The sequence below is a fragment of the Nannospalax galili genome, unplaced genomic scaffold (genome assembly GCF_000622305.1).
Source record: "Nannospalax galili isolate Female #2095 unplaced genomic scaffold, S.galili_v1.0 scaffold205, whole genome shotgun sequence".
In the NCBI taxonomy this organism is placed as follows: Eukaryota; Metazoa; Chordata; class Mammalia; order Rodentia; family Spalacidae; genus Nannospalax; species Nannospalax galili.
The window spans coordinates 865,598-886,927 of NW_008353921.1; the positions used below are offsets into that span (position 1 = coordinate 865,598).

The 21,330-nt window shown below is 44.2% G+C and overlaps 1 protein-coding gene across 6 annotated transcripts in view; it reads right to left on the bottom strand.

Annotated features, from left to right (window-relative positions):
• Window positions 1-21,330, bottom strand: part of Ptprt (protein tyrosine phosphatase receptor type T) — a 1,217,152-nt gene that overhangs the window by 53,542 nt on the left and 1,142,280 nt on the right. For all 6 annotated transcript variants that reach the window (XM_029554985.1, XM_029554983.1, XM_029554981.1 and 3 more), the window contains one exon: window positions 8,679-8,755. In XM_029554985.1, the coding sequence (XP_029410845.1) occupies window positions 8,679-8,755 (77 nt within the window). The remainder of the gene's footprint in view (window positions 1-8,678; window positions 8,756-21,330) is intronic.

Here is a 21,330-nt window from a genome sequence, read left to right on the forward strand (position 1 = left end):
TTGCCGTAGATGAGGAACAGCTGACCCTCCTGGAACAGGGACCTCTGGCTGACTAGATTTACCAGAAGGGCAGACAGGGGGGAATGGATGAGGGTGCTGACAACACAGTGGACAGTGACAGGGATGGCAGAGTATGGAGCCTCTAGTGGGAGAGGAAGTCTGTCTATCTGATGAGTTTGTATTCATGCTCAGATGCCGAGGAGCTCAGAAGGTAGGTGACTGTGACCAGTGATATTCATGCATATAGAGATTAGAAATGCATGTGAAAACGTCTCAATGTCAATTGCATTAAAAATGAATTTTTCTGTATGAAACTGTGTATTTTGGTGACACAAAGACCAGTGCATGAGCCCCTTATGCATTCCTGGACCTTAGTTGCACACTTATCCACTAAACATTTAATAGAGTAACAGCAGAAACTGGAATAAACCTATCTTGAGTACCTGACAACACTGACCCAAGGTCAATATCATGACATGACCAGAAACTATCTAAATGATGGTTAGTCTTTACTGTCAATTTGACTAGATTGAGAAATTAACAAAGCACACCTCTAGGTATGTCTGTTTAGAGACAATTAAGACAATTAAACCATGAGGGCTGTGATCTAATGAATGACATAGTCATAATTTGATGTATTATTGGGAGGTGGAGAAAGAGGTGTGTGTGTGTGTGTGTGTGGGTGATGGCTAACTGGAGGAAGTGGGAGTGTGACACTGGGGACTCCATCTTGTCCTGGACCCTGTTCCTATATTCCCCTTTTCTCTGCTTCCTGGGTACGATGTGAACCACTCTCTCTGCCATACTATCCTGCCATGATAGACTGACACCTCTGAAACTGTGAGCCAAAAGAAATCTTTCCTCTTTTAAATTGCTTTTCTCTGATATGTGGTCACAGTAATGCAAAAACTTAACTTGTGAAGATTAACCACACAGGCATTATTAATGCCACTAAACTCTATGTGAGTGGTCCTATGTACTTAATGAGGACACATAGTTGACACACACCGACTTCTAAGTTCAAAACAATTCTCCACAAAGCCTTACACAGTGCGAGAGTCAGAGTAGTGCTCAATAAGCAAGCTATGACCAATTACACAGAAATACATGGTAACATGGAGGACACGTGTACTGTAGACCAACTCAGCTGTCTTGGCTTGAATTTTGACTCTATCTCTTCTTAGCCATATCATTTAGGACACGTTATTTAACCTCTTTAGGTTTCAGTTATTTATTTCTATAAAATGAGGATACAACTATTTAAATTACAATATCATTAAGTGAGTTAAAAATATATGATAGTGACTAGAGTCTCAACCAGACATAATTCTAAGATTTCATAAATGTGCCTTTTCTACTGTATTATTGGTTATTTTTCAAACATTAATTAAGATGCTTTCATTATTAATAGCACATTCCAGACCTGTAGAGGTTTCTGGGTAGATAAGTCTTCCCTTGTTAGTAATAACTGAGCCCTCTTCTGAGACACAAGTGATAAGATGACGTACCTATTTCTCCATGTCAGGCTTTGAAGCCTGGCTGGAAAATTAGACTCTGAGGTTGGTTTGGGAGCAGAAAACAGCCTTGTAAAGCCTGGAACAATGAGCTCTCCCAAGTCTATCTACCCTCGCTGCCATCTCCATCATCACTTGTTCTCAGAGCCTCATCCTCCTTGACCTGGACCACAGCATCAACCCCCTGGTGTCCTCCAAGTCCTGGTTTTGCTCCCGTAGCCCAGTGGGAGTCTCTTGGCATACCTGAGGGTGTCAGTCCTATATCCGTGAGTCTGCAGTAGATCTCCATTGCTTTTATGGTAATGTCCGAGTCTCTCTGCTTAGAGTAGCAATGTCTCTGTTTTCATCTCTAGCTTTACTCCCAGCTGTCTCTCTGTGTCCACCTCTCAACTCCATGAGCCCTGCGCTTCAGTATCACTACCCAGCTCTTCAGACATGAATTCTTCTGTGATACAGAAGCAACTCCTTCCCCACGACACACCTTTCTCATGGGAGAACCAGGAGGACTTTCATATGCCCAGGGAACACAGGGACATGAGCTGCACTGAGTACTTCCTCTGGGTCATGAGACATACCACCCAGAGCTGGATACAACTTTCAGCAAAGCCTGGTTGGTAGACTACATGTCCAAATGTGTTTTGAGTGACATTGGGGCTCACCCTTAATGCCTGGACTTAATACTAGAGACTCTGGAGGAAATTAGGGTTCGAAAGATCATACTGTACTTGAGAGTCAATGGGATGAAATTCTGGGCAGGAATTCACATTTCCTTTGTGAGGTTAGACTGCTAAGGCTCACTGCTATGTGCTTCCATCTGCTTGCTTGGCCATTTCAATTCAATCTGCAAGGACTAAAGGAATACCTTCTTCTATGTATGAGACTCTGGAAGTAGAAAAGTGGAGCAGACAGATGTGGCTTCTGTTTTGAAGCAGCTTGCAGACATCCACAAAATGGGATAAGAACCTCCAAAGGAAGTTGTGGGGCTCTGTAGAGTACCCGTGGGAACAGACTCAGCCACGAGGCCAGAAGACTGTTCTCTGAGGAGGTGGTGGCTTAATTAGCCTCTTAATTAAGCCTAGTTTGGGCCTCTTGGTATTCTTGTGTTCTCACTTAGTGCCTTGAGCATCTGCCTAGTCTTCCCACCACTGTCCCCATTGCTCGTGGGATCATTCCTCTTCTGCAGGAGCTGTAGCCATGTTTCTATCCAAAAGCCTAGTGCTGACCCACCATAACAGAGTGGTTTTCTCTCTCACTACCTCAGCCTTCTATTCTATTACTAATCACTGACAGCCCTTACCTGACCACAATGCCTCCTGCTCTTCCCTAGTCCCAGCTTGCTTTTCCTTCCTTCCTTTCTGTTGCATGTGTCTGTGTATGTATGCACAAGTCTATGTAGGAGCACATGTGTGAATGTGTACATGGAGGCTTGAGGTTGATGTCAGATATCTTCTGTCATTCTCCAAGTTATTTTGAGACAGTCTCTCACTGAACCTGAAGTTCTCTAATTTGAGTGAACTAGACTGCCTGGCCAATAAGTCCCAGGGATTCGACTGTCTCTACCTTCTCCGTGTTGAGATTAGAGGCACGTATTACTGCACATGACTTTTTATGTGGGTGCTAGGGATTGAGTTCAGGTGTTTAGGTTCTCACGTGCTTTACTGTGCTACCTCTTTAGCCTTCTTGGCCTCCTTTTCTTCAAAGCACTAATCACTAGATGGCTTGTTCATTTACATGTCTGTCTGCCCCCCTCTCCTCTATGTAATGAGCACTCATTAGGACAGGGATGTAGCTGACTTGCTCATGGATCTGCGCTCAGGACTGAAAAAGTCTGCCTGGACCATCAGCTGTGGTAAAATCACATTGAAACCATGCGTGCCACATGCCTGTCCCCATACTGCGTCTGAGCAAAGAGACCATCTCTGGACTCTAGAAACCCACACAGTCCCCAAAGAGAAAACATTAAAGCCATGAGGCTCCTCAGCAAAGGAGATAAAAGGAAATGTACTGTTCGACTGGGTCTCCTCTGGGGATTTGCCAAGAGCTAGCACAGAAAACTTCCTAACCTCAAAAGAACTTTGAGTTCATTTAAGTCCCACCTACACAGCATGCAGATCGACTGCAAAACAGCACTGGGCCTGCCTCCATCTGTCTGTGAGCAATGGGAAAGAGGTTTGCATCCAAAATGCATTTATCTCACTCTGCACTCCCGCATCTGTTACTTACTGGGGACCCAGGTACGATATTTATTTCCAGGCTGGTAATTTATAACAGATTCAAGTGGCCGATACATTTTCGGGTGTGCAAACAAACCCGCCAGTGGGGTGGTTCAAACAGCAGCAGATCATGGCCTCCAGAGGCCCAGATAGGGTTGGCCTCATCCAGCTCATTATCCAAATGGAGTCATTTTAATGAATTGTCAAGATCCAATTGTGGAGAAAGGATTCTAGCTTGAGTAGCTAGCTTTTGGCTGAGGTGGGGGCCATGGCAAAGCAGTGAAGATTAGATTCTGATTCATTCATTCATTCATTCTCTCTCTCTCATATTCTCTCTCATATCCTCCCTCCCTCCCCACCGCCCCGAATTGCCAGGAGTCCACAAGTATTTAACATGACTCAACTATAAGTTAGGCTCACAGTTCTACTGCTCCCTGCCACATAATGGTAACTCTTTAAAAGTTTCTTTTCCCGTCTCTTGCTCTATCTTCTCTTCCACACTCTTCTCTGTACTATGGGAGGTAGCTGTATATATTGTAAAGTAGGCTGCTAGGCTCTCCTGTGCCTATTGGTCCAACCTGAAGGAGCAGAATTCAGAGACCAGTGGAAGGTCTGCCTTAAGGTGGAACTCTTTTACACAATTTATTTTGATTTTATGTGTATTAGTGTTTTGCTTGTGTGAGTGGAAGTGTACCCGTGTGCACTTGCAATGCTCACAGAGGCCAGACTAGGGTGTCAGATTCCTTGGAACTGGAGTTACAGATGGTTGTTAGCTGCCATGTGGGTGCTGGGAACTGAACCTAGCCCCTCTGCAAATGTAGCCAGTGCTCTCACAATTGAGCCATATCTCCAGCCCCCTTAAGGTGAGACCTAATAAACTCAAAGTTCTTTTAAGGTTAGGAAGTTTTCTGTACTAGGTCTTGGTAAATCCCCAGAGGAGACCCAGTTGAACAGTACATTTCCTTTTATCTCTTTCACTGAGGACCCTCATGGTTTGAATGCTTTGTTTTGGGGGACTATGTGGGTTTCTGGAGTCTAGAGAGGATCTCATTGCTCAGATGCTGCATGGGGACAGGCACGTGACATGCATGGTCTCAATGTGGTTTTACCATGGCTAATGGCCCAGCAGATCTTGAGGGCTGAGCCATGGGCAATCCCCTTCTAGGTCACTTCTTGCTACATCAGCAGGGGTTAGCCTTTCTCTGTCAAGGGCTCCAGCTCTATAGGGCCAGGCACCCCTCTCCTTATAGTAACTCTCTTTTCTTTATGGCCATTTTCTTCTCTTGTTCAGCCACAGAACTTCAGACATCTCTTTGTCATATCAAGTGCCAAGATATTCCACCCAATACTGTTGGTTGGTTTGCTTCTATCCTATTCATACCCTTATTAAACTCTCCCTCGTTAACCCTTCTGAGTCAGCTTCTGTTTTCTCCTGAGACTCTACTAGGCACTTCATAGCAGTTATCACATATTTGTGATCTGGTATTATTATCATTGTACAGATGACAGAGTGAGTAAGTAATTTATCCATAGTCACAAAGCTAGTCATCAGAAAGGCTTGTATTCAACAGGCTCAACAAGGATTGAATTCATGACTGTAGTCTCATTAGTCCTTGATGCTAACCACTGAGATGTAGCTCAAGGTCTGATATTACTTGTTAGGACAGCATGTGGTACAGACATTTGTCCTGTCTGCACAATCTACTTCTTACAGAGAGAAGGAGGGGCTGTGGTGTGTTCTAGCTGTGCAGAGAATTAAAGTCTAGCTGTGTGACCTTGGGCAGTGCTCTTAACCTCAACCCCTGGTTTCCTGTCTTTAATGGCTTTCAAAATGCTTTGTAGTGATAGAACATGACAGAAGTGGGAAGCCTGATTAGTGCTGGTGTTGTAGAGATTCACTTGCACTTAAAGCAATTTCATTTGTTGCCCATTCAACATGGCAAAGCCTCAGTTCCACGTGAAGTCAGGCATTTACTGTAATACGGATTGAGTATGCTTTTGGGGGGAATTTCCATTTAGATGTCAAATGTCAGATAGATGTGGAAACTCAGGCATGAAAGACTATGCCATGAGTTCTATCCCTTAGAACTGTCTCATGTACCTGGCCACAGTCAAGGCAGAGAAGAAATAGAAGGAACCAATCTAACTGTATCAACATGTGCTAGCTTAGTGTCCATAGACTTCAGGCTATGGGATGGTGTCTGTGGTAGATAGAAGGGAAAGAGAAGGAACCCTGGATGACATGCAGCCTCTACTTGGGTCTGTCACTGACCAGCTGAATGATGTTGGACAAGCTTTGCTCTAAGTCTCAGTTTCCCAATTTGGAAAGTAGGAGTGACAAGACCCATCTTGAAGAGATACTAAATTCCTAATAAGCAGACTCACTTAAAGCAGCCATCATAGAGCCCAGGAGTGACTCATTAGAAGTCAACTGCAGAGTCTGGGACTCCTGATTCAAACTCTGGCTCCTCTCCACTTACCTCCTTTTTTACAGTATTCTGGGTATGTCACCCAACCTTAAGACCCTCAGCTTACTCATCTGGAAATGGGTACTGAGAGTGAGGTTGAGGTATTAGTTAAGATGATATCGGTACATGGGAAATGATCACTAACTCTTAGGTTACTGTAACTTCTTGCCCATTTGTTTCTTTGTCGCTCTTCAAGGCAGGACTGAGGTGTCAGACCATCCAAGAAGTCTTCTTTGGACACCCTTTCCCACCTTGAAGATTTGATTCTATAATTCCTGCTCTGTAAGGGTCTCTTTTCTTATCTGGCTTAGTCCACATATGAAAGGTCAGTATTTCTAGCACACAGTGGAGAGTCTGCTTAGCATATTGTGAAATGAGTAATAGAGGGAGAGGCTGATGGCCTGGTCAGTGGATGGTTGGAGCACCTTGCTCTGCCTGGAGATTAGCTACTCAGAGCTGGCCATCTCCTTCTGAAATCACCCACAAGGGCCATGGAGACAGCGACTGTCTTTCATCTCCACTGAAGCTCCAGCCCCAGCTCTTTGCTAGACAGGGTCAAATAGGGAAGAGGAAACCACTCCAGGCATTGTAGATGGAGGGAACTCAATATATGGAAGTGATTTTATAGATACTAGGGAAACAAGATACAAAGCAGGGAGCAGTGGGGCAACCTGAAGATCAGCAGCCGCAGGCGGCTATGTCTACCCATGGAGCTAGTGAGACAACTGGAGGCACAATCACCTGAGCCCAGGATCTGAGGCTGCCTGGCAGGACCTGAAGTGGCAGTGGACTGGAGGGAGGCTGTAGCTGCAGATGTAGTATGTCCATCAAGGAGCTTGTACCCAGGAAGGAAGAGAAAGGGGTACATAGGCTTTCCCCATCCTATCATACTTGGATCTCCCATCAGCCCATCACTGAGGAAGTCAGCTTCTCTCCTTCCCTGCAGACTACATACATGTTCACAAGTGTGTACTCAGTCAATTGCAAAGCAAAGGAGAGCAGAGGACAGGAGCAGCTCTGAGGACAAAGACAAAGGACCCGCTGTGGATTGAGAGCATGTGGTGATTTTATTGGAGTGTTTCCATTCAGATGGCAAATGCCAGATAGAAAGAGCAACTTGGGCATGCCAAGATCTATGTGGGATGTATCCTTTAGGACTGTCACATCTACCTGGTCACAGGCAAAGTAGAGAAAAAAAGAAGGAACCAATCTGACCCAGATTGGCATGTGCTGGCTCAGTGTCCACTGAGCACAGAGTGTGAGGCAGCGTCAGGTTCAAGGCTTAGTAAGTACTTGTTGAATTAATGAACAATTTGGCTCAGGTAAGATTATTAATTCTCAAAGGATGCTACTGTACTCTATAGTTTTATAAATACATTTGAGAATCTGAGGGACCAGTGGGGAGCCTTGCGCCATTCTTTAAGGCCCTTGGGCTCTGAGCTGAGACCTGGAGAAGCTCAGTTTGAGTCAGCACCCCAAGATGTCCACCTGGCCACAGTGATGATGCTCTCCTTTTTCAGATTCCCCCATACTGTGCCTACTTCTGTCTCCTGTTTGAGTCCTTCCTCAGGAGTGCCTGGAATGTTGGAGCAGCTTTTTTCCTACTTGGTTGTGCTAATTCCAGAATCTCTTCTTTCTGATCTACCTTACCTTCAGTAGCAGATAAATCATCATAAAGCTCAGTGCTGAACAGGCTGCCTCCATGATCAAATACTTTCAATAACTTTTTCTTGCCCTTGGGGTGCAGTCTAACTGCCTAAGACTGGCCATGGAAACCATCAGGGATCTAGTAGCAACCTCATTTTCCCATACTCCCACTGAACCATCACCCTTGCCTCAGAGATGCTACAGAGTTCCTTCCAAGCTTGCTCTGGGCTTGAGCAGTTACCCCATCAAAAACCCATCCCCTCTCGCTTTGATTTTAAATTCTTCTTGTGCTTAAAGCTCTGACTTGTATTGCATCCTGCATTCCTGATGAGTGAAGTGATATGTTTCCCACCTCTGAATTATTGGCAGCATTTTATCTGGACCTGTGACACCACTCTCTAGTTTGCCCTGGCATTACTGATACACATAGCTTATCTCTCCCTTGAAGACTGAGGGCAGAGACCTTGGCATTTTTAGCTTTATGGGCCTCACAATAATAACATACATTGAGTTAAATTTTTGTTGCATTAATGGCCGTACTTCAAATGAATAACTGAATATACACAGAGACATATAAAAATGAATACATGGGGTGAATGAATAGACTAGCAGTTGTCCCAGGGCTCTACAGAGCAGACTATCCCAGTTTGCCTGAAAGAAGATGTAGTTTGAGGTGGACAATCAACTTGGGTCATACAAACCAGGGAGGGAACACAGCGTTCTGGACATGTTATGCAAGGGCTACTTTCTGAAGAAAACGTTAAAGACAACCCTAGCTCTTGATACTGAAAAGCCAGTTCTAGCCCCCAACTGCTCAGCCTTGTCAAGACACTTACATCAATGTAGTTGGCGTTGATATAGTCAGAGTGGGGGTCTCCATCCAGCACCAACAGCCTCACCCGAGAATGGTCATCTGCAGAGAGAGCAGAAAGCAGGAGGTGGAAGATGAGAAGGCATGCGGTGAGGAGTCAATATTGCTCTCCTTTGGAGTTGCCACTGATGGGTTACTGCATACCAAGTACCAGGTCTCTTTCTCGTTTAGACCACAATGCTGTTCTTTCATTTACAGATGATGATGTAGAGGCTCAATAGAGGATACTTTGAATAAGGACTCTTAGTCTCACTTTCCAATAAATGTGTATGAGTGTTTTGCCTTTATGTATATAAGTGCACCATGTATGTGTAGTGCTTGTAGATGCCAGGAGAGGGCATCAGATCCCTTGGAACTGGAGTTATAGATGGCTATGAGCTGAGCTGCTATGTGGGTGTTGGGAATGAAACCAAGGTCTTCTGCAAATACAACTATGTTCTTACCTACTGAGGCTGAGCCATCTCTTCAGCCACAACCCATTTTCCATTTTGATTATGGTTTCATCATTGCCTGAGCAGGTGTGTCACCTGTGTCTTAAGCCTTAGATTTCATTATCAGGATGAAAATACCTACTTCATGGGGCAAGGAAAGAGAGATCCATATAAATACAAGTGGCTTGCGAGAGTGCTGAGTCTGAATGAATATGCTTGCTTAAATATAGCAAATTTCCCTATTTTTCACACATGCACAAATTACTTTTTATTTGCCATTTGGAGCACTGGTGAAAAGAGATTGTTGGCTATGTATTGTTATCAATACCATCATTAAACTGAGGCTGACTGAATCATTAGAAAAGAGGTAATCAATAGCTAAAAATCATGTTACTGAAAACCATGCTACTAAAGGTACCTTTTCAAACACAATCAAGATATAAACAAGACTTATGGGCTGTAGTCGATAGCATGCTTGCTTCAAATAACACCAAATAAAATAATTTTAAATGGCACAGTAGAAGAATCGGGATAATCCTTTATAATTAATTTAAGTGAACTCTAACATGGTAATAGACTCATGCAAAGGGAAAACCTTGGTTTGGTCTGGTGGAAGGATGATGCCTTTAGTTTGGTGCCTAGGGCACTGTGCACTTGTCATTGTATCTCCACCCCCATTCATTCTTTCTTATCACAGGACAGAGGTGGGGTGGAGAGGTCTGGACATCCTAAGGCCTCCCAGAGGTGAAGGAGGGAAAGCTACTTTTTCCTGTTAGACGCTTCAGTTTATAAGCACATTTATTGCTACTAACTGGAACCCCTTGAGACCGGGACATTATCTGGCTTGTTCCTTGTTCCATTCCTTTCGCCTTCCAATGGGACTAACATCTGACAGGCACTCGGTGAGTATTTGGTGAATGCATAACTGGATGGCCTTACTGGACCCTCTCAATGATCTCATGAGAGAGGCAGAATGGTTGTTAGTCCTTGTTACAGTGTACAAACTGATGCTCCTGAAGATTGGCTACATGACCAGTAAATGGCAGAGCATGGTGAAGTGGGGACATTTTAACTCTGAGTTCACATATTCCTACTTCCATAGGAAGCAGGAGATTACAGAGCATGTAATGGGGGGGGGTGACAAAAAAAAGGTTACCTGGGTGATCAAAGAAGTTTTGAGAAGATAGGTTAACTCAGAGAAGCAACAGCAAAGTGATGCTGCCTCCCTAGGGCTTAAGGAACAGAGAGAGGAGATAGGGTTCTGAGAACTCAAGAGTTGGGGTACCCTTCTAGACTGGACCTACCATGAGCCTCTGTGGCAGGAGATGGACACAAGGAGCAGCGTCCCTGGTTCCAAAGAAGTCAGCTTGTAGAGATCAGCTCCCTGCAATGAAGCATCAACTGGAGGCCAAGGTGCAGCTTGGGCAAACAGGCCCTTGACTGGTACAGGACACTACTCATATTAATCAGCTCAGAATCAAACATGAGTATCTATATGTGCCAGACACGATGCTTATGTAAGAAGTTATATTGAATGCTTTTTAAAAAAATTTTTTCTACAAGGAAAGGTTTTAGTAGAAGTTAGTAGTAGGTAAGAAATATCTTTGAAAGGGCAGGTGAATGGAGATGTGGGGTATGAGGCAGGGAAGGAGTCTGAACTGAAGCTTTACTGAGTTCATGATAGGTCCCCAAACCTTTACAGACTTAATCGCTTATTCCTCAAAATAGCTCCATACCTTATAATCAGATTGATGAGGTATTATGATTCTTCTGATTTCATGGATGAAGAAAGTAGGGCTTGGAGAAGTTAATCAGCTTCCCAAATTATATAGCTACTCTCTGAGGTGGATCTAACCCTGAACCTCTCCTCTGTCAATACAACACATTGCCCCAGGATCTTGAGCATCTCACAGAAAGCTATGGCTAGAGATTGTGCAAGTGAGTCGTCACCAACCTCCTTTAGTATCCCAGAGAGGGGGACCTCCTGGGAGATGTCATCCAGCAAGACTGGCACCTGACTCTGAACCCAGCATGTCAAGCCCCATTGCTAGCAGCTGTAAAAATTATAAGCCTTAAAAGTGAAAATGTATGTTTTTATTCATTTGTTTTATTAATGACTTAATGATTAAAAATCTCCTTTCCTTATGAGACTGATGCACCACTTACTGTTCTAAGGAGGCAGATCAAAATCTCCTTTACTTACTGAGTTATGCCTGCCTAGGGTCCATAGCACTAGAAACAGATTTTCAGTTAAAATGTTGAAAGGGAGTTTTTAAAATATAAAATGAAAAAAATTAAAGTTGAAATCAAAACCATTAGAAACAAAAGAAACACACAAAATATCCTTTAAAATTTAAGGCACCGCCTCTACACCTAAGGCTCATGGAACACAGCGGAACAAGGGGTAGAGAGAAAACTAATGCCTCCCTCAACTCTCACCAGTAAACCTCCCTTACACAGCAGAGTGTGATGCACACAGAAGACCCCAACTGGCCAAGTTGTAAAGACTAAGAGACTACAGAGTGTGTCTCCTTGGATGGGACTCCTATATTGAATCTCACGTACCTATGGCTCAGGGACCATTGTGGAAAAGGAGGCGGAAAGATTGTAAGAACCAAGGCTGATTCATGAACACAGGGAAGCAGAGGCTTTCAGGCCACTGGAAGTTTGCACATGTGAACTTGTGGCAATGACGACATTGAACACAGGACCCATGTCAACTCAATTAAACAGGGCCCAGAGTGGGAGAGAGAAATGGGTGGGAGGCCATCCCTAGACTGAGAACTACTGGAGACTGATTGCTACTGGGTGAGGGAGAATATGCCTCACATAGGATCTCTAGATGGGCTGACTAGGCTCTACTGGATGAATTTACACCGAAGGACACCAGCATAAAAATGCTGACTGGATGAGGCTTATTTAACCTGTATGGTGGAATACACGAGGTCCAGTGGGAGGATGGGGGGCATGGATGGAAATTTGATTAAGAACTGTTGTATATAATTACAAAAGTTCACTAAGGGGGTGGAGAGATGGCTCAGGGGTTCAGAACACTGGCTGTTCTTGCACAAGACCTGGGTTCAGATCCCAGTACTCACATGGCAGCTAACAACTATCTGTAACTCCAGTTTCAGGGATCCAACGCCCTCTTCTGATCTCCACGGGCATTGCATGACATGGATACACTTACACACATGCAGGCAATACATACATAGACATAAAATAAAAATAATAAATAAAATATTTTATTTTAAAAGTTCAATAAAAAATAAAAAAAAATCAAAGGTACCTATAACCATCAGGGTGCCTAACAATATCTCCCTTCAAGTGAATGGAGATAAATACTAAGAACACACTTACTGAGCATCTACTGTGTGTTAGCCAAGTAGAGGGAACTAAGAAAGAGCTGTGGGATGTGAGCTTCATGCTTAAGGAGTTTTGACAACTTATTCAATGAAATGGATCACATGTAGAATTAAAACATCATCAAGGTCTAGAAAGTGGAAGTGGGGAGTGGAGAGCTTAGGGTAGTACCATGTGAATGAAGAATTTTTAAAAGTGAGGAAGGGTTGATCCAGGGGCAATGAGGAAGTCAAGGCAGGGATCCTGAATGAGCCAATACTTTGGAGGAGGATGGGACTGGGAAGAGTGTCCTGTCCTGGGAAAACTGAAGTGGGAGGAACAGAAACAAGAGGGGGCAGAGGAGCGAGCTCCCCATACTACATTAGGCCCCGAGACTCAAGTTCACAGGCTGGACTCTACAGGGTATCTGCATGTAACTTACTGGGAGGCAACCAAAATTCATCCCCACAAGAGCTGATCTCTGGTGAGAAGGAAACACTGTTAATGTGTGATGTGACATATAGCGCCATTAGGGATCAGATCTGGGTTCAAATCTTAGCTCTATCAGGTAGCGAGTCCATAGATCTTTCTGCTTCAGGTTCCTCAGCAAAATCGAGCCAAATTCATCATAGAGTTCAGAATGCTGAGGATTAACTGAAAAAACACGGGCTCAAAAGGTACTAAAAGAAGAAAATGAAAACACAAGCAAGAGAGTAGGAAAAGATACTTGTCAAACCCATACTTGATAAAAGGCATATATTCAAATATATAAAGAACATAAAAACTCAACAAGAGGAAAATAAATGGCTGAAGTACAAAGCTCTGAACATATATCTCTTCAAGGAAGATATACAGATGACAAATAAGTAAATGAAGTATGTCCATCATCCTGCATCGTTAGGGAACTGCAAATTAATGAAACATCACTGTAGACACAATCAAAAAAGCCAAGACAAAGCAAAGAACCACTGTCAACATGAAATACTTGCAAGAATGTTGGGACAAGAATCCTCCCTCACTACTGGTATAGATTCGTAAGGTACAGCCACTCTAGAAGACAGTAGGGCAGTTTCATGCAAAACTAAATATCCCTTCACCCTTATGATACTGAAGTAATTACAGTCATGGGTATTTACCCAATGAATTGAAAACTTAAGTCTACATTAAAAAAAAACTGTGCATAAATGTTTATTGCAGCTTGAGTCATGATTGTTAAAAGCTTGGAAATAACCAAGTTATCCTTCAGCAAGCGAATGTATAGACAAATTGCGACACAGCCATATAATGGAATATTAGTCCACAATAGAAAGAAATGGACTCGCATGCTATAAAAGACATGGGGGAGATGTAAATGCATATTACTAAGTGCTGGAAATCAATCTGGAAAGGCTCTGCTGAATGTTGGTTCTGCTGTATAATTAGAATTGTGAGGTATTCTGAAAAAGGAAAAACTATGGAGACAGTAAAAATAGTCAGTGCTTGGTGGGGGCTCAGAAGAGGAGGCAAAAGGGTTTGGTAGGTTGAGGAATGAGGATTTTTAGGGCAATGGAATTATTCTATATGATACAATAACTGGAATATATGTATTTGTCCAATCCCATAGAACGGAAAAACACAGAAAGTGAACCCTAATGTAAACTATGGGCTTGAACTAATAATAACGGATCCATATTGGTTCATCAGTTGCAACAAATGTACTGCATTAGTGTGAGTGCCTTCAAAAGGAGAAACGATGTAAGTGCCGGGAAATTCTACTTGCTCTTAGATTTTCTACAAACCTGAAATTGTTCTTAGAGAAGTGCTAACAATGCCTGGCACACAGCAAGGGCTCAATAAATGGTGGTTTGGGGATGGATATGAGGCACACAGTGGGGTGAGAGTAGACACCTAGAAAACTGGTGCTCCACATCTGTCCTTCTATACCAAGACAGACCTGCTTATCTGTAGAGGTCAGGAGCTATATGTGTGTGATCCTTAAAGGACAGAATTCAGACACAGGTCCACCAGAAAGGCAATGCAGAGAGTGCCGGTGTCCTCATGGTTTATTTATCCCTTTTGGGAAATGCTAATATTATTCTGTGTCCTTTCTTCTTCTAACTTTATATAATTAGAACGATAAAAAATTGTGTTTCCCCACACGCACATGGAGAAAGATGGGACGACCGACTATGGAAAGGCGCTTATAGAAGGTAATTTACAAGCAGCCCAGAATGTTCATTATGCTCTATCTACATTTTGCAAGCTTGAAAAACAGCTAATTTGGCACGCCTCATTTGATATTCAAGACAAAGAGAGGAGTTAAGAAGAGTCATATGGAGGAGAAGCAAGCTCCCTGACTCAGGACGAGGTATGATGATGTCTCCCCAGGTTCCCAGAGGACATAGGAAAAGAACGAGCCATTGGCAGTAGGTGAAGGGGAAGTGAAGGACTCAGGGACCCAAAACTGTCCCCCGAAGACAGCCATAGAGGAGTACTGCCCCTCTCTCTGTTCATCACCTATCTGCTCTTCATTGCTTTAGAATAAGGACTGGTGTTATACTGGTGAATGTTTTACAAACTGCTCTCTAAAGGGAGAAAGGATCTGATCAGCAATGTCTACTTATTTTGTTGTGTAAATATTCCCAGCACTGCCAATTCAAACTATAGACACACTGTAAGTGTGTTCTTGCTCACTGATACACATTGACTACAGTAGTACGTGGCTACCAGAGATCAGGTTTATACCCTACAAAGCCACACATGAGCTACCAGAGATCAGGTTTATACCCTACAAAGCCACACATGAGCTAACGGTCTGGGAACATGTTCTCCTTCCCACATACAGTTCTGATAACCCTGGCCTAAAGTTGTTCAAATATATTGTGTTTGTTCTGGGCCACAGAGCATTTGCACATACAAAGGAGCACCCTCAACTAAGATAGTGTATCAGGATCAAATTCTTTCTTCCCTCCTGGTTGACCCCTCACCACGACTTTATATGTAGCCTGTCCTCCCCAATATTGACAGACAATTCTTCTCTTTATCAGGAGAGAGCTAAGGGGTTGAAGGAGTTATGAAAGCAGACTTGAGACCCACCACCCCTAACTCTATCATTGTATCACTTGGGCCAGGTCACTGCATGATGTTCCTTGAACCTTGATTTATACAACTGTACTTTTTTTTTTTAAGACTTGCTTCAGGGATGAAGAGAGATATGAAACACCTGGCATGCTATAAAAATCAATTCAAATATGTAAATTCAGCTTTATTGTTATTCTAGACTGCTGAACCTCCAAGTGTGATCCTTAGGCAAGTAGCCATCAGCAGTATGTAACAATTTGTTAGAAATATAGGTTCTTGGACCTCATTCCAGACTTCCTGAATCAGACTTCAGCTGGGGCCTAGCATTGTGTATTTTAACAAGCTTTCTGCATGGTTATGGCACATGATGTGTTTTGAGCATGCAAATCAATATTCAGCTATTTAATACAGAGGTGCCCTGGATGTTCATTTGAATCTCTCTTGTGAAAGATAAGGAGATCTTACTGGAGCTGGGTCATGAGACCAGAGATCTTCCTTGTGGCAGATGACAAGGGATAGGATTTATCTGTATGGACAGTGTAAAGTGTTCCATGGGGGCTGTCCTGGAAGCTGTATGGATACTGTGTCATATGAATCATGAAATAACTCTGAGTGGTATATATTGCTACCTCATGCAGTTCAATAACTCAAGAGATGGTATACAGCTAAGAGCTCCTTTATGGTGCTGGAGAACTTATCCTTCCTTGACCACCCTGGACCCATTGCTTACATACCTCTCTACCTATACCTTGGCTCCCAACAACATCTCAGTCTCCAACACTGGTCCCTCATCCTTATCTCATCATTCTACACACATTCCAGAGGAGAAGTTTCAGTTTCCTTCCTTTGCATAGTGGTAACTCAAAACAAACCTAGCTTTCCCTCCCTTCCTCCATCATTAGATAGAAACCAATAAATCAGTCATCTCAAGTCATATCTACTTCAAGAGAGAATCACTTCAAAGAGGTGGGCCTGGGGGGAGAATATCATTTGGATACTTGATTCTTTGAGGTTCTTTCTTCCTGTCTTCTGGGCACTACAGGAGGGAAGGAAAAAAAAAAAACAGGTGCAATTTTTCAGGGAAAAGAGATTTGACTCATTACAATGAATTGTGGGGCTGAAAAACCATTTCCTAGAAGTATTGGAAATGTTAATGCTATCATCTTGCACAAGTGGGTAGGGAGGAGGCAGGTAATTCCTCCGGTACTGCCTGGGTGCCTCATTGAAGCTAAAGGTCTGCATATTCAATCTTGATTGACTCACCATTATTGAGACAGAGAGGGTATGGCTTGAGAACCACACTAAAACAGACACTGTGCCCCTTCTTGTCCTGCTAGAGACATGCTGGCTGAAGTCGGGCAGCTCTTATTGTAGAGCCCTGGGAGAGTTGATCCACTAGACCTAACCTCTGGGGAAGGAGTGGAAAAGCAGGGAAGAGATCCCAGAGAGGCCAGAGGGCAATGTCTCCCCGAGTGTACTTGCATCCTTAGCATGCTTCCAGGCAATGTCCTAGTTGGGGATGGGACACTCTTCTGGAGGAACAGAGGAAGCTTTCTTATTTGGATCCCTGAGAAGCAGAAATAGATTCAAACATTTGAATGGAAGTTAGTGATTTGGGAGGTTCTCCCAGGAAACACCAGAAAGGAAGGAGTTTAGTAAGGGTGCATCACTTAGCAGTGGCCACGGTAGACAACTGAGGCTTAATACTGCCGAGGCGCTCTGGGAAAAGGTAGATGACATGCACCTCCAGAGGTGGGGGGACTGGGTGCTTAGACACCCACTCTCATCAGTTGTGGGTTGAAGGCAGCTCCTGGGGACTTTTAACTTCCCAGTACTCTGGCCCATCCTGAAAGTAGGAAGAGAAGCCTCAAAACATATACTCAGAGAAAGACACAAAAGCTGGCAGTGGAGTTAGAGCCATGAACAGCAGAGTATTTGGGGATGTAGCAGGATGCCAATGATTTCTGTACCAAGAGAGGCCTTTGGGACCCACCAAATGCCACCCTCAGAGATGATAAAGAGAGTAGGGGCTGAGGGTTAGGAGCATTGAACAAATAACCCTTTCTGTCATCCTAGTTCCTTCCACAGGAAGCAGCAGGGACTCTTGCTGATTGGGAAGTCCTCTAGGCTGGTTCCGAACCTGGGTCCTTCCTGGGAGTGGGTTCTTCTTTGCATAATACTACCCCTTTCCCTTCAGGGAGAGAACAGCATTCTGAGGAGCTCATCTGTTTTGGAGTTTGGCCCTTGACAGTTTATTGTCCTGGAAAGCTTGATGGATAGGCAGCATACAAAGAACCTCTTGGTACGGGATGGGTGGCATCCTACTGGGTGACAGACCACAGTTCTAATCATGGCTGTCCTACACACTCACTGTGTGGCTGTGTGAGCTTGGGCAGAGAACTGTCCATCTCTGGATAATCTGTCTCAGGGTATAAACTCAAGAGGCTAGACTAAAATCTTCGACTCCAAAAGCCATACTGAATTCAGATTCCATACCCATTCATTCTGATTTGGCCTTTCTTCATTGGAATCTTGACCTCATGAGTAAGAAACGAGTTAAAGAAATGAAGGGAACTTGCTGAAGGTCTCTAGAAGTCAATGGATAGAACTGAGATTATAACTTGGCTCTGCCTGACCTCAAATCCAAGACCCCCAAATACCCAATCTTAGTCATTTGTCCAAGATTTGGGGGAAAGAGTCTCAGCAAATGATCTATGTGCTCCCAGTTCCAGTCTCTACCTTTACCTGGCTCTGTAATCTGGAAAGCTGGTCTCAGAGCCACATGAGTTGGACCTGTTTTAGTATTACCTCGAGATCTTAAAAAAATGGAGACTGCTAGGCATTGGACCATGCCTTCTGATGCTGGAGGTTCAGGGGGGATAGCTGATCATTAGCACTTCTGATGAGAACAGGAGGTAGAAGACAGTCACAAGGGACAAGGACTTTGAGAACCAGCAGTTCTGATTCTCATCTTTGGCCAGATATGCTCCCGACAGAGACACTGATTTGTGTCCTAGTTCTGGGTCTGCTCTGGCTGGAGGCTAGACATGCCAGAAGTGGTATGTGCTGTCAGAACTCCCAGGCCAGTCACTGAGAGGGAAAGACTCACAGACGCTTTGTGGGTAGGTCATCTAGACTAACCAGCTTCTCTCTCCATGCCTCAATCAAGTTCCTGCCATAAATCCTATTCAACCCCATCTCTAGAATGTGCTCCTCTTATACAGAGGCTCTTCTTGCTTGCTTTCTCTTAAGTTCCCACTGAACCTAAACAAACCTTTCTAAATTTGCAAGACAAGAACCCAGAGCCACAGACTCAGTGGAAATTTTGTGTAACCGTGAGCTTCTAACACTCCTAATTCCCGAGTTAGACCCACCTGAGGCTAGAAAACCTTAGTCTCACTCAAGAACTCCCTTCCCCACTTCTGATTCCCTATTTCACTTCTAAGAAGCTCCTAAGTGATGCTGCTCTTGCTGCCTCTTCCAAGTAATAGTGCTGTCTCAGGGACCACACCTCGAAAGCCACCGGATTGACCCTGGCTTCTGGTTGGTGTCAACTAGCAGAAAACAGAGGCATAAAGAGGGCTAAGGGGAAAAGCAGGGCCAAGGTACCTATTCCTTAGCTCCCTTTGTTGGAGTTGTCCCTAGAGGTCTCACCTGTGGTTAGGCATCCTCTCTGTTTCCAGGTCCTGGTGACCTTTCCCTTACAGAATCATTGTGGCCTGGGTAGCATTTAATTCTGCATACTGCAGCATCTGTTGCCGTGCCCCTGCTCCTAAGTCACACATTTACGAAGGCACTCATGATTATTTCTCCCCTAATGACTGAGAGTCCCATCTGTTTCCTGCTGGGATGCCTACTGTTCCCAGAAGAGACTCATTTTATAAAATTTGCAGTCCCTGTGATAGTTTCCTTTTGCAGCATCGTCACCTTCCTCCCAGGCCAGAAAGCTCCAGAACTTCCATAAAGCAAGTGGGGTTCGGAGGTTGATCCTTTGGTGTTCTTGAAATATCCCCTTACTGACAATCTGCCTTGGAGCTACCTGAAAGCAAAGGCATCTTTGTTCTTACTTTCCCTGTTCATTCCCTTCCCTATCGCTTCCTTCCCATTTCCACTCCCTGGAAACCCATCTCTATTACTACATTCTAAATAGGATCATTTGGAAGAAAGGGCTTATTTCACCAAAGTTTCTCTTTCACTGTTTTGTTGGATGGCAGTTCCCTCCCTCCTCCTTTCCCCCTTTAATCTTTTCTGTTCTCCCTGGCCTGGGCCTTTGTCCTCCTCTCTGGCCTTCTGGGGCTCTGGGTTTCTTAATATGCTAATCACAGCTGGTTTTCTTCTTGTGCCAAGAATGTTTCTGTTTATCAAGGCTGGGCAGGCAGGGCCTTTGGGAGAAACACATATAAGGGTAGGAATACTTTTCAGGCCTCCAGGCTGTTTGTCTTTTACTATTTTTTTTTAATTGAAATTCCAGGACATTCTTTTGTGTCCCTTTATATCCTGTGCTGCTTTCTAGATCCACTGGTTACTTGGGCGCTGTCTCTGCTGTGCCCAGCATAGACCTGCAGTAGCCCTGATGTGCAGCAGCTATTGAACCTCAATTAGAAAAGAGATTCAGGTTTATTCAAAACCACTCAGGCAGTACCACTAAAGAACCTGAATTTTCTCCACCTCTATTTGGGTTTCCCTGGACATAGACATAGGACAAAGATTCCAGGGAAAGCCATTTCTGTAGGATGAACAAGTAACAACACAGGGATTGGGCAAGCGAGACAGGGGAGAGAAGGCAGTCAAGAAAGTTATTTTACAGCTTTTTGCTACTCTGAGCGACCACAGCCTAAGCCCCATGGGAATCTGAAAGTGCACTGGAAGAAGCACTCCCAAGAACTAGTGAGGAAGCTCGGCGTTTCACGGCTGAGGGCTTCTCCCAAGTGTGCTGATTCTTCAGCTTTGCTGGCTGTCTTGTGCTTGGGCATAGCATCCTTCTCTAGCTCTGGAAAAAGTGGGCAGGGAAGGGTAGAAGTATGAAGTATGTGGGGCACATTCTTTAAAAAGGATCTCACATACAGCACCCACAGCTGAGAATGTGGCCTTCTAGAATGGTGGCTTATGCCACTTGGTGCTGCTGCACAGTAGGTGAGGTGGGTACCAGGCTTAGGAGGTTATCCTAGCGATGGAGTTCCAATCCCCTTGGTGATTTTTTCCCACCTTCTGTGCTCTTGGCTTTCAGCTGCCTCGGAGGGAAGAGAGCATCCCACTTCTCTTCCTCCTGTGTCCTGTCTCCCCTTCTTCCCTCCTGGAACTCATCATTCCAAGTGTTGGCTTGGTCCAGCCTGCCTCCAATAATCATTTTGGGAAAACAGTGGCAAGAAACCCAATGCTCACAGTCTGCAGGGTCCTTCCCCATACTCGGTTCCTATTTCTCGGGCATGGGTCATCTGGAAGGTTCATAGAAATGTCAATGCAAAATAGTCATGGCTCTGCTGCTGTGAGGTAGCTATGGCAGTCAGGCAGAGTCACCCAAATGCCTCTCTAGCCACAATGAATACAAGGGCCAAGGAGAAGACAGAATAGGACCAAATAAAGGGGTTTGCCCACATGTGAAGGGTCAGAGGGAAGTGTAATGACTGAGCCAACAAAGTGGACTTTAATAGGTCAGAGAAAGGAAGGGAGAACAGGCTGTGCCAAGGCCCTGAGGTATGAGAGAGAGAGAGAGAGAGAGAGAGAGAGAGAGAGAGAGAGAGAGAGAGAGAGATTAAACAATAGATGTTAGGGGAAGGCAAAAGA